Here is a 14563-nt window from a genome sequence, read left to right on the forward strand (position 1 = left end):
GCCACCTGGGTTGTGTGCCATCAGCTTGAGTTTAACTCATTTATTTTTGGACCAGTTTCTTTTCTACCATTATCTCTAACAGTTGTCCCATAGACCCCTCTTTTGCACCTACATTTTCACTCCCCTTATCACTTATAAAATCTCTGAAATACCATCCCCAAATAGATACCCTTCTTTATCCCTGAGCGCTATTGCCCTCGCTTTAAACATGCTTTCACTTTTTAAAACCTGCTTTCCATTTCCTTTTCTAATATGTTCTCACCTTTTTTCATAGTCCTTATAAGCCCTTCTAATCACCCCGTTCACCTTTCCACTACACTTGCTATATTCCATACCACTTACTTTGGCATTGTTTGCCTTAATTTTATCACAGACCTCCCTTTTAAGTTAGTTTACACTGCTGCACTGGGAAATAGCACAACTGTACTGGATATTATAACTTAACTAAGAGGATGTCTCTGAGATGATGAAGCCTGTAACATGCAAGTGGTCAGAAATTATATGTATGTTACTTTTTAATGACTAAATACAACACTCTTAAAGTGTATTACAATGTAGTGCTGAGCATATTCCTTGTCTCATTCTGATCTCAGCCAAGGTGCCGGTTGGTGCATTGCAACTCAACACTCTTGGACTCAGGAGCTGAAAAATGAACCAGAGTTCATTTGAAATGAACCCAAATTAGGAAATGAGTAAGTGTGAATGTTGAGTGAGGGCAGGACGAAGCTGTAATGACCTCCACCGTCAAGTAGCTGAGAAGACCAATTCCTGTATGCCTGTTAGTTTTAGTTCCTGATTTGAGTTATTGGGCCCAAGTTTCCACATGATTCGCGCCTGATTTTTAGGAGCAACTGGTGGAGAACGGACTATTTTAGAAATCGCAATTCTCCACATTTTGTTTTCTGCAGTTCTAGTCAGGTAGAACAGTTCTAGTTTAGAACAGAATTTTTTCTTCAAAAGGGGGCGTGTCCGGCCACTGACGCCTGATTTGAAAGTTTCCACAGTGAAAATGTACTCCAAACTAAAGTAGAATGGAGCCAGTGAAGATTTTTGTAGAACTGAAAAAGCCTGTTCTACACATTAAAAAATCAGGCGCAGGTTATAAATTAGGCGTCCAGAACGAGGTGGGGGGGTGGAGGGGAAGGGAACTCATTAAATTCGACAATAAATCCTTATTTATACTTCTACAAATATTATACAAATAAATCCAACCTGAATAAACATTTATAAGCCACGAAAAGATTAAATAAACCATCTTCCTACCTGTGTGAAAGTGCTTCAGCCAGGGAGAATTCTGCAGCCGGTAGTGCCGCTGAGCGGGAGGGAGGGAGGGAGGGAGGGAGGGAGGGAGGGAGGGAGGGAGGGAGGGAGGGAGGGAGGGAGGGAGGGAGAGAGAGAGAGAGAGAGAGAGAGAGAGAGAGAGAGAGAGAGAGAGAGAGAGAGAGAGAGAGAGAGAGAGAGAGAGAGAGAGAGAGAGAGAGAGAGAGAGAGAGAGAGAGAGAGAGAGAGAGAGAGAGAGAGAGAGAGAGAGAGAGAGAGAGAGAGAGGGAGAGAGGGAGAGAGGGAGAGAGGGAGGGAGGGAGGGAGGGAGGGAGAGGAGGAGAGAGGGAGGGAGGGAGAGAGAGAGGGGGGGCGTCGGGTCGGGGAACAGGAGCGCAGGTCGGGTCAGTCGGGGGGGGGGAGCGGGTGTCGGGTCTCGGGGCGGGGGGCGGGGGGGGGAGAGCGAGTGTCGGGTCTGGTCAGGCGGGGAGCAGGAGCTGGCCGTGGGAGGAGCCCCAGCGAGGCCATTCGGCCAGGGCTAGGGGCTGCGTGCTTCGGGCCCCTCCCACACAGTTCGGCGCCTGGAGCTACTGCACTTGCGTGCCGACTGTAGCGCGCATGTGCAGAGGTCCCGGCACTGTTTTCATCGCCGGGACCTGGCTCCGCCCCCCCACAGCTCGTGCTGACTGCGCCAAGGGCCAGAGGACCTGTAAGTAGGTGGAGAATACCGAGGATTTTTTTAGGCGCCGTTCTAGGCGCGAAAAACGGGCGCCCAGCTCGGAGGGGCGCCCGTTTTTTTTTCTTGTGGAAACTTGGGCCCATTGTGTTAGAACACATTCTTGGCAGCTATTTAACTTCCATTGTTTTATTTATAAATAGAGTTTGACTACTTAATGAATCTACCGAGTTGTGTCAGGCTGACTTCTGAGTGTTTCATTCTGCTTAAAATAATGGAAAATGTAACATATTCTGCAGAAAGTAATTGGTATGGTCTACTCCACAGGGATCAATACTTATGATAATCCCATTGTCCCTTTCAATACAAATTTGGATTGTTTATTTCTCCAGCATGTTATTGATTCTCTTCAGCAGTGTAAAGCTCAGTCCAATAGCCTCCAAAATGTCTTCTCCATCCATTTTAATGTATTTCCCCTTCTCCTAGTTTCAGGCGCACAATATATAAGCCAGTTATCACTCAAAACCAGAGGCAGCAGTTGTTCCTGGCTAAAGTCACTTGTGGTTTGGCATTAGTTATTTGTTCGTCACTCTTTATTGAATCACCATGGTTTCACACGATTAAGATATTTTACTGTGCAGCGGTTGCATGAAATGATTTTGTAGATCATTTGTAAAGAAGTGAAGCATTACGGATGTTGGAAGCAAAGATTTCATTCCATCCAATTCCTAACACTGTCCATTAACATGTTTTCATAAATTTCTGACTGTGTTTTCAAATGTGTATCCGTGTTTTCAAATCCCTCCATGGTCTAGCCCCTTCCGATCTCTGTAATCTCCTCCAGCCCCACAACCCCCCGAGATGTCTGCGTTCTTCTAATTCTGCCCTCTTGAGCATCCCTGATTATAATCGCTCAACCATTGGTGGCCGTGCCTTCAGCTGCCGGGCCCAAAGCCATAGAACTCCCTCCCTAAACCTCTCTGCCTCTCTTTCCTCCTTTAAGACGCTCCTTAAAACATACCCCTTTGACCAAGCTTTTGTTCATCTGCCCTAATTTCTCCTTATGTGGCTTGGTGTCAAATTTTTGTGTTATAACACTCTTGTGAAGCGCCTTGGGACACTTTACTATGTTAAAGGTGCTATATAAATACTTGTTGTGACACAGGCTTTAATCGTTCATTTTAAACGGGCTAAAATATAGCAGACAGTTGATGTGTGCTTGTTAACAGATGCAATACAATAGTGCACGGGAGATAAAGCCATATAAAATGTAATCATGATCATCAACAACAACAACAACTTGTATTTATATAGCGCCTTAAACGTCCCAAGGTGCTTTACAGCAGTGTTATAAGACAAAACAGGTAAATTTGACACTGAGCCACATAAGACATTACGGCAGATGACCAAAAGCTTGGTCAAAGAGGTAGGTTTTAAGGAGAGTTTTCAAGGAGGAAAGAGAGGTAGAGAGGTGGAGAAGTTTAAGGAGGGAGTTCCAGAGCTTAGGGCCAAGGCAACAGAAGACACAGCCACTGATGTGTGAGCAGTTATAATCAGGAATGCTGAAGAGGGCAGAATTTGAGGAGCGCAGACAACTGGCGAAGTAAGTAATAACTATATCTTAAAGAACTCTTACGTCCATGCGTACTTTCGAGCTATAAGTTGATAATGCAAATTGCCCATGAAAGCTTGTCACAGTATAATGGCAGTAGTAACACTGTAATGCCTCAGTTTTGCATCAACCAGTTCCTCGGCCTGTACTACTGAGAAACTCCTACACTCCAACCAACTCTACTTTTCTGCTCCCCAAATTGCTGTTATTTTTGCTATTTAACCAAAAAATTATGATATCAAAACAAAATATTATACAAAAATAAACACAGACTATATAACTTTAAAATGGGGAACTGAAATACGTCTCTGTGCCTTGGTCCAGTAATTGTCCATCCTCTAACCCTGCTTCATCTGCAGATGACATCCCATGTGCAACGTCTTGAATGGTCGACCAATATATGAATTTACATTGTTGCTGTAGTAAGTAGTGGGAAGCATGAATTAAACTAACTGGAAAGATGTGACAGGGGATCAAATAAGCAGCAAATAAGAAAGTGGACAAACATGTCGAGGGGAAGGTGAAATCATCTATAGACACACAAATATTCCATAGATGTATGTATATGTCTGTGAGATGTAAATCGTAGAATCATAGAAATTTACAGCACGGAAGGAGACCATTTGCGTACATTGTGTCCATGCCGGCTGACAAGGAGCTATCCAGCCTAATCCTACTTTCCAGCCCTTGGTCCATAGCCCTGTGGGTTACGGCAATTCAAGTGCACATCCAATACCCTTTAAATGCTATGAGGGTTTCAGGCAGTGAGTTCCAGACCCCCACCATCCTCTGGGTGAAAAAGTTTCCCCTCAAATCCCCTCGAAACCTCCTACCAATTACTTTAAATCTATGCCCCCTGTAAAGAATGATCTTTGAAAACAAATATGCGACACGATTGTGTGTAAAGTATGAGGGTAGAATTTCAGTGGTGTTCCCCCAGCCCCCCTGAAGTTATGGTGAAACATCAGGAGAATTTAGGAGAAATGGCATAAATGGATGATTTTATCTGGGTGGAGGGGGTCTAGCCTATCTCCCACTGAAGTTACGGCAGTGGATCAGGAGATACCTGAGCAAAGTTCAGTTAAAGATATTTACCATCAAAAATTATAGAAATTTAAATTGGACTTGAAATCCGTCTTTCCAGTATTGCAGGTGATGAGGCTTTCTATTTGATAAAACATATGTTTACAGAAAAATACTCAGAGCTTTCAAAGTAAAAGAGAAGGCTAGTCTAACAGGTACCAACGGTCAATAGTAATCACAAATGCTTCTTCTTTCAGTGGAAGGAGAGATCAGTGAAGGTTTGAAAGACTGGGCTTCTTACTACACGTTTGTTGAGTAAATTACCTGCAATGCTGTCTATTGAGACAATTATTATTAATATAATCATCGATATGTGGTGTTACTGTAACCTTGATGCAGAACCAATAAGTAGTTGTGGCGGATGAGCCATTGGAAATACCAAAATGGTTTTCACTCTTTCTCGTTAATTGACAACAATTGGCAAGTTAGTGATGTCAATGGGGAATAATGGAGCATGTCACTGGCTGAAAATGATTGAACTTGCCTGTTGGTGCCCACAGGTGCCGAATCTGTGCGCTTTCAGACTCTCTTCCATTTGATTCCTGTTCTCCAATGGAAAATATCTGTCATATATTCAAATCCAAGGATACAGATCCCTGTCTGGAGTAAAAATGAAATGGGGAAGGTGGCTCAACCGTGGCTAACAAGGGAAATTAACAAGGCTAACAGTGTTAAATCCAAGGAAGAGGCAAATAAATTGGCCAGAAAAACCAGCAAACCTGAGGACTGGGAGAAATTTAGAATTCAGCTGAGGAGGACTAACGGTTTAACTAGGAGGGGGAAAATAAAGTATGAGAGGAAGCTTGCTGGGAACATAAAAACTGACTGCAAAAGCTTCTATAGATATGTGAACAGAAAAAGATTAATGGAGACAAACTTGGGTACCTTGCATACAGAATCAGGTGAATTTATAATGGGGAACAAAGAAATGGCAGACCAATTGAACAAATACTTTGGTTCCGTCTTCACGAAGGAAGACGCAAATAACCTTTCGGAAAAACTAGGGGACAGAGGGTCGAGGGAGAAGGAGGAACTGAAGGAAATCCTTATTAGTCAGGAAATTGTGTTAGAGAAATTGATGGGATTGAAGGCTGATAAATCCCCAGGGCCTGATAGTCTGCATCCCAGAGTACTTAAGGAAGTGGCCCTAGAAATAGTGGATGCATTGGTAATCATTTTCCAGCAGTCTATCGACTCTGGATCAGTTCCTATGGACCGGAGGGAGAAAAAAGGAGGGAGAAAAAAAACGGGTAATTATAGACCGGTTAGCCTGACATCAGTGGTGGGGAAAATGTTGGAATCAATTATTAAAGATGAAGTAACAGAGCATTTGGAAAGCAGTGACAGGATCGGTCCAAGTCAGCATGGATTTATGAAAGGGAAATCATGCTTGACAAATCTTCTAGAATTTTTTGAGGATGTAACTAGTAGAGTGGACAGGGGAGAACCAGTGGATGTGGTGTAGTTGGATTTTCAAAAGGCTTTTGACAAGGACACACAAGAGATTGGTGTGCAAAATTAAAGCACATGGTATTGGGGGTAATGTACTGACGTGGATAGAGAACTGGTTGGCAGACAGGAAGCAGAGAGTCGGGATAAACGGGTCCTTTTCAAAATGGCAGGCAGTGACTACTGGGGTGCTGCAGGGCTCAGTGCTGGGACCCCAGCTACTTACAATATACATCAATGATTTAGATGAAGGAATTGAGTGTAATATCTCCAAGTTTGCAGATGACACTAAGCTGGGTGGCGGTGTGAGCTGTGAGGAGGATGCTAAGAGGTTGCAGGGTGTTTTGGACAGGTTAGATGAGTGGGCAATTGCATGGCAGATGCAGTATAATGTGGATAAATGTGAGGTTATCCACTTTGGTGGCAAAAACACAAAGGTGGAATGTTATCTGAATGGTGGCAGATTAGGAAAAGGGGAGGTGCAATGAAACCTGGGTGTCATGGTTCATCAGTCGTTGAAAGTTGACATGCAGGTACAGCAGCTGGTGAAGAAGGCAAATGGCATGTTGGCCTTCATAACTAGGGGATTTGAGTATAGGAATAGGGAGCTCTTACTGCAGTTGTACAGGGCCTTGGTGAGGCCTCACCTGGAATATTGTGTTCAGTTTTGGTCTCCTAATCTGAGGAAGGACGTTTTTGCTATTGATGGAGTGCAGCGAAGGTTCACCAGACTCAATCCCGGGATGGCAGGACTGACATATGAGGAGAGACTGGATCGACTGGGCCTGTATTCACTGGAGTTTAGAAGAATGACAGGGGATATCATAGAAACATATAAAATACTGATGGGACTGGACAGTTAGATGCAGGAAGAATGTTCCCAATGTTGGTGAAGTCCAGAACCAGGGGATACAGTCTAAGGATAAGGGGTAAGCCATTTAGGACCGAGATGAGGAGAAACTTCTTCGCTCAGAGAGTTGTTAACCTGTGGAATTCTCCACCGCAGAGAGTTGTTGATGCCAGTTCGTTGGATATATTCAAGAGGGAGTTAGATATGGCCCTTATGGCTAAAGGGATCAAGGGGTATGGAGAAAAAGTAGGAAAGTGGTACTGAGGTGATGATCAGCCATGATCTTATTGAATGGTGGTGCAGGCTCGAAGGGCCGAATGGCTTACTCCTGCACCTATTTTCTACGTTTCTATGTTTCCATGTTAAACCACTATTAACCACAGTTTGGGTGTGATAAACTAAAACCCTCTTGCTCACTTCAAGCTCACTGAGTACTTGAACACAATGACATTGTCACCAAATTATGTTGTGTTAATTGTTGTCTTTAAATATTTTTAAAGCCAAGTTTTCCAAAATTCGGGCAGCAGACACTCGGGTGCAATTCGTGCCGGGGAACAATGTGACCTTATTCTGCGGGCATTCGAATCGGAACAATGATGCACAGGTGACATGGAAACGGGTGACTGAAGAAGAAATAAACATGATCGTTAACATCATACATTCACAAATAATCATTGGCTATGACTACAGAGGAAGAATCCAATTCAACTACTTGCCCTTTGACAACATCAGTCTGACCATACAGAACATGACGACAAACGATGTGGGAATGTATCACTGTCACGTTGCCACGAGTAAGGGAAACTGGACCAAAGTCTTTGATGTTGGTGAGGAAGGAGGTAAGATAATAATGCGCTTATATAATTGACTCTATTTTTATCCTATATTGTAATCTTTTTTACCTTTCTCTATCTCCTCCGTGGCAAGGATGCTTCCAGAGCCTAATTTGGTTTCCGTCCCTAATTTACAAAAGATCCCCATAGTACTGAATTCGTTTTCATTAGAGAAAAGAAGAATGATGAAAGATGTGAGCCAGATTTTTTCAATGCTGAGAGGCATAGAGATATAATCACATCATTTAACTTGGACTATGAATTCAGAACCAGAGGACAGAAGATTAACATTAAATTGTCTCAAGTGAGACGAGAGATGATAGAAGATTTTCCACCCCCCCCCCCCACACACATTAGTGGTTAGGTGGAATAAGATTGAAGGTTAACGGTTAAGTACAGACAAAGATGATCAAATACCCCATGGAGCATGAAGATCCCTGTGCTGCTGGGGTCAGCCTGGGTTGAATGGTGGAGGCATGAGAATGGATGGATAGTCTGAATTTTTACCTTTGGAGGTTGTTGGACTACTTTCTTGTTCTTTTGCGTTTCGTTACTTTAACTGTCAGATTGCACATACACACTGAGCTGTAGCAATGCAGGATCAGGTCTTTATTGAAACCTCATACTTTCCACAACTAGTATGAGTGCACAAGTCTTTCCATACTACAAAAAACCAGTATGAGAGGTGCTGAGACACACATTTGTGGGCTGGATCTTCGGCTTTGCTTATTTCAGGGCGATAATGGCGGTAAAGTTTGCGTCCGGCAACAGTTTGCGCCTCAATCAGCAAAATTGGGCAGCTGAGCCCCGGGTGTGGGGCAGAGCGCTAAGAGAGGCATTGCACATCTCTTTTAGGGTGTTAGGCTGGCTCAGCATGCGAAAATCCCGAGCTGAACAGCCGGCTTCGGAGCGCTCTAAGAGAGGCCTGGGAGAGAAAAAACCTGAAAAAACCCACCAAAAACATTTCCAATGTACAACTCACGCCACCACAAAATAAATCGCGAAAAAAATTGATCACACTTATCTGCGGCAGACATTACTTGCCTCACTGCAACCGTTACAGCTCGGACCGCCCGCTTTCAAAGGCGTTCCCAGCATGGCACCCTACAGAGCACTGCAGATCAGGTGGGAGCCAAAAGACGAGCCAGTGTCACAACCAGGGGCATTGCACAGAGAGGATTAATTAGCAATCTTGTGCGAGGCCCCTTGGGGAAGAGTGACCATAATATGGTAGAATTCTTCAATTAGATGGAGAGTGACACAGTTAATTCAGAGACTAGAGTCCTGAACTTAAAGAAATGTAGCTTCGACGGGATGAGACGTGATTTGGCTAGGATAGACTGACAAATGATACTTAAAGGGTTGACGGTGGATAGGCAATGGCAGACATTTAAAGATCACATGAATGAACTTCAATCATTGTACATCCCTGTCTGGCATAAAAATAAAACGGGGAAGGTGGCTCACCTTGGCTTACAACGGAAATTAAGGATAGTGTTAAATCCAAAGAAGAGGCATATAAATTGGCCAAAAAATGCAGCAAACCTGAGGACTGGGAGAAATATAGAACTCAGCAGTGGAAGATTTAATTAGGAGGGGGAAAATAGAATATGAGAGTAAGCTAGGTCCCTTGCAGTCAGAATCAGATGAATTCATAATGGGGAACAAAGAAATGGCAGACCAATTGAACAAATACTTTGGTTCTGTCTTCACGAAGGAAGACACAAATAACCTTCCGGAAATACTAGGGGACCGAGGGTCCAGCGAGAAGGAGGAACTAAAGGAAATCCTTATTAGTCAGCAAATTGTGTTGGGGAAATTGATGGGATTGAAGGCCGATAAATCCCCAGGACCAGATAGTCTGCATCCCAGAGTACTTAAGGAAGTGGCCCTAGAAATAGTGGATGCATTGGTGGTCATTTTCCAATATGCTATAGACTCTGGATCAGTTCCTATGGATTGGAGGATAGCTAATGTAACCCCACTTTTTAAAAAAGGGAGAGAGAGAGAAAACAGGGACTTATAGACAAGTCAGCCTGACATCGGTGGTGGGGAAAATGTTGGAATCAATTATTAAAGATGTAATAGCAGCGCATTTGGAAAGCAGTGACAGCATCGGTCCAAGTCAGCATGGATTTATGAAAGGGAAATCGTGCTTAACAAATCTTCTGGAAGTTTTTGAGGATGCATCTAGTAGAGTAGACAAGGGAGAACCAGTGGATGTGTGGTGTATTTAGACTTTCAAAAGGCTTTTGACAAGGTCCCACACAAGTGATTAGTGTCCAAAATTAAAGCACATGGTATTAGGGGTAAAGTATTGACGTAGATAGAGAACTGGTTGGCAGACAGGAAGTAAAGAGTAGGAATAAACAAGTCATTTTCAGAATAGCAGGCAGTGACTAGTGGGGTACCGCAAGGTTCATTGCAGGGATCCCAGCTATTTATAATATACATTAATGATTTAGACGAAGGAATTGAATGTAATATCTCCAAGTTTGCAGATGACACTATGCTGGGTGTCGATGTGAGCTGTGAAGAGGATGCGAAGAGGCTGCAGGGTGACTTGGACAGGTTAGGTGCGTGGGCAAATACATGGCGATGCGGTATAATGTAGATAAATCTTAGGTTATCCACTTTGGGGGCAAAAACAGGAAGGCAGAATATTATCTGAATGTGACAGATTAGGAAAAGGGGAGGTGCAACAAGACCTGGGTGTCATGGTACATCAGTCATTGAAAGTTGGCATGCAGGTACAGCAGGCGGTGAAGAAGGCAAATGGCATGTTGGCCTTCATAGCTAGGGGATTTGAGTATAGGAGCAGGGAGGTTGTACAGGGCCTTGACGAGCCACACCTTGAATATTGTGTACAGTTTTGGTCTCCTAATCTGAGGAAGGACATTCTTGCTATTGAGGGGTGCAGTGAAGGTTCACCAGACTGATTCCCGGGATGGCAGGACTGACATATGAAAAAAGACTGGATCGACTAGGCTTATGTTCACTGGAATTCAGAAGAGAGAGAGGAGATCTCATAGAAACATACAAAATTCTGACCGGTTAGATGCAGGAAGAATGTTCCCGATGTTGGCGAAGTCCAGAACCAGGGGTCACAGTCTAAGGATAAGGGGAAGCCATTTAGGACCGAGATGAGGAGAAACTTCTTCACTCAGAGAATTGTGAACCTGTGGAATTCTCTACCACAGAAAGTTGTTGAGTTCAGTTCGTTAGATACATTCAAAAGGGAGTTCGATGTGGCCCTTACGGCTAAAGGGATCAAGGGGTATGGAGAGAAAGCAGGAAAGGGGTACTGAAGTTGCATGATCAGCCATGATCTTATTGAATGGTGGTGCAGGCTCGAAGAGCCGAATGGCCTACTCCTGCACCTATTTTCTATGTTTCTACGTTTTCGAGCGGTAATGCTCCGCACCCCGCCGAAACCAGCACCGAATGTCCCGGCACTGGAAGCTGGCCACCCGCCCGGAAGAGTTTACCGTCACCATTGCCATCCCTTTGGGGTGAAAGCAGAGGTGGAAACAATTCAAAATTCCAGCCCACACTTCACAAAACCAGTGTGAGCATCAACTGCTTTTGAGACACACACTTTCCAATTCCAGTGTGAACTGCTAAACAGTGTTCTCTTACATTTCTTATACTAACCTTTACCTTTGATCACTACAATCCATTCATACTACCATAAATCATGCCACCTGAAGGATATATACACAGTCGCTAGAATCCTCCTCAACCATCTTCTCCCTGTGGCCGAGGAGCTCCTCCCGGAGTAGCAGTGCAGATTTCGTCCCCTACGGGGCAGAACGGACATGATTTTTGCAGCGCGACAGCTGCAGGAAAAATTCAGGGAACAGTGTCAGCCCTTATACATGACCACCTTCGACCTTAAAAAGGCCTTTGGCACTGTCAACCGCGAGGGTCTATGAAGCATACTCCTCTGTTTCGGATGCCCCCAAAAGTACGTCACCATCCTCCGCCTGCTCCACGACGACATGCAGGCCGTGATCCTTACCAACGGATCCATCGCAGACCCAATCCATATCCGGACCGGGGTCAACAGGGCTGCGTCATCACCCCAACCCTCTTCTCAATCTTCCTTGCTGCCATGCTCCACCTCACAGTTGATAAGCTCCCAGCTGGCGTGGAACTAAACTACAGAACCAGTGGGAAGCTTCGCCGTCTCCAGGCCAGGTCCAAGACCACTCCAACTTCTGTCGTCGAGCTACAGTATGCGGATGATGCCTGCGTCTGTGCACACACAGAGGCTGAACTCAAGGATATAGTCGACGTATTTAGGCATATGAAAGCAAGGGCCTTACGCTAAACATTAGTAAGACAAAAGTCCTCCACCAGCCTGTCTTCACCGCACAGCACTGCCCCCCAGATATCAAGATCCACGGCATGGCCCTGGACAACGTGGACCACTTCCCCTATCTCGGGAACCTCCTAGCAACAAGAGCAGGCATTGACAACGAGATCCAACACCGCCTCCAGTGCGCCAGTCAATCATCGGCTGGCTGAGGAAAACGGTGTTTGAAGACCAGTCCCTCAAAACTGTCACCACACTCATGGTCTACAGGGCCGTAGTAATACCTGCCCTCCTGTATGGCTCAGAGACGTGGACCATGTACAGTAGACACCTCAAGTCGCTGGAGACATACCACCAGCGATGTCTCCGCAAGATCCTGCAAATCCCCTGGGAGGACAGATGCACAAACGCTAGCATCCTTGTCCAGACCAACATCCCCAGCATTGAAGCACTGACCACACTTGATCAGCTTCGCTGGGCAGGCCAAGTAGCTCACATGCCAGCCACAAGTCTCCCAAAGCAAGTGCTCTACTCTGAACTCGTCCATGGCAAACGAGCCAAAGGTGGGCAGAGGAAACGTTACAAGGACACCCTCAAAGCCTCCCTGATAAAGTGCGACAACCCCACTGACACCTGGGAGTCCCTGGCCATAGACCGCCCTAAGTGGAGGAAGTGCATTTGGGAGGGCGCTGAGCTCCTCGAGTCTAAATGCCGAGAGCATGCAGAAATCAAGCGCAGGCAGCGGAAAGAGCGTGCAGCAAACCAGGCTCCCTGCCCACCCTTTCCCTCAACGACTATCTGTCCCACCTGTGACAGAGACTGTGGTTCTCGTATTGGACTGTGCAGCCACTTAAGAACTCATGCTTAAGAGTGGAAGCAAGTCTTCCTCGATCCCGAGGGACTGCCTATGATGATGATGATGACACATGCAAAGGGAATAACAGCATAAACTAAACAGCCAGGCTCTCAACTCTTCTAATTGTTTTATTGCTGGAATAAAACCTTTCCCCTCCTAAACAGAGTGATGAAGTTGATACGTTCGGATATGGCTGAATGACTCTCACACATTCGGCTATTTTCTTTTCTGTGAAGATGTCCTTACTTTAAAATCCTCTTGGCCAACTTACAAATCGTGCTCAGCAGAAAGCCTTTCTAACTCATCGTGTGCTGGTCTCACAGACTGCGCAGAAACAATAGCGAGGTACCCAAGTAGTGTGAACTCTTGTTCCCACAGAGGTCAGGGAGACATTTTGTGAACTTTTTTCTCAGGAGATGGTACAAGCCCATGATAGAGTAGATTGCTCAGGGTCTGTTGGTTGGACTGAAATGCATACTGTCATTCTATGCTTCATGAGTCTGTTGTTACTTTCCTGTCCCCTATTTAGGTCTATGTGCCACACAGTGAAGGGAGGACCAGATATGCAGTTTCCAGACCTTTTTACAATACTGACCTCATCAATCTCTCAGAGGCATATGTGAGTGGCATGGGACCTGCCCTCCAGTTTCCCTCTTTTCCCCACAAGGTCTCATAACTCGCTGTGGCCCCTATCAGAGCTAAAATTTATATTTAAATTATCTATTCAGCTGCATCGTTTAAAAAATAATTACAACTTTGTTTATAGAATTTCCTAAGAGCATCATATCAATGCATAGGAAATTTACCACAAGAATACATTCACTGTTGACTATTCCGCAGTGTGGTTAGTAACTCCAGTGTTAATTCATTATTTCTTTTTCTGCAGTTTCTTCAAATAGCCTTAGCAGATTTTGTGCTTCCCTGTCCTAGAAATAATCAAACTTTTTGTGCAAATTGTCCACTTTAATATCCATTCAAGACATTGTCCAACAGACCTTCATGCCTGTCGGTTCACAATCAAAAACTAAATAAACCATTTTACTTCCTGAAAAAATAGAGAGCAGCGTTTAGTTACTTGACACGTGGTGCAGACTTATTCTATGTAATGATTTGTTGTGCATCGTATCAGTAGAAAGGAGAGGATGCGGGTCACTGCATAATCATTTCCAATTGATTAAAATTGAGAATGTATTCGTTATATTATCCCAAATCCAACATTTTGCTTTTAAGCTTAAACATTGTCATATTTTAACACAGACAGGATGTCCAGTGATTTACTTTTCAGAAAAGACATCCGTGGGCTGGTTGGAACTTTACATCTGAACCCAGCCCACCTGTTTTGGGGGTTAAAATCCCTTCCACCCCTGCTCTGCCATGAGTCAAATGTTCTATAATCTCTGACAGCCTGGTCCTATCCTCGATCAATGTCCACACACACATACATATAGCAGGGAACACTACTTAGCGATAAAGGTAGGAACTCTTGCTGAATCCCTTGCCTGGGAACATGGAGATCCATTGTAGTGCCTCAGCTCCAACCTTGGTTGAGATTTGTTGACCTGCCATAAGGATTAAGAATTGACCTTTCTGATTAGCCTCAGTGCTACATCACATGATGCATTTACC

At 44.5% G+C, this 14563-nt stretch overlaps 1 protein-coding gene across 1 annotated transcript in view; it reads left to right on the forward strand.

Moving 5' to 3' along the window:
- Positions 1-14563, forward strand: part of rttn (rotatin) — a 422229-nt gene that overhangs the window by 383889 nt on the left and 23777 nt on the right. The window contains exon 50 of the mRNA XM_070888469.1: positions 7431-7769. Coding sequence (XP_070744570.1) covers positions 7431-7769 — 339 coding nt within the window. The remainder of the gene's footprint in view (positions 1-7430; positions 7770-14563) is intronic.

The sequence above is a fragment of the Pristiophorus japonicus genome, chromosome 1 (genome assembly GCF_044704955.1).
Source record: "Pristiophorus japonicus isolate sPriJap1 chromosome 1, sPriJap1.hap1, whole genome shotgun sequence".
NCBI classification, from domain to species: Eukaryota; Metazoa; Chordata; class Chondrichthyes; family Pristiophoridae; genus Pristiophorus; species Pristiophorus japonicus.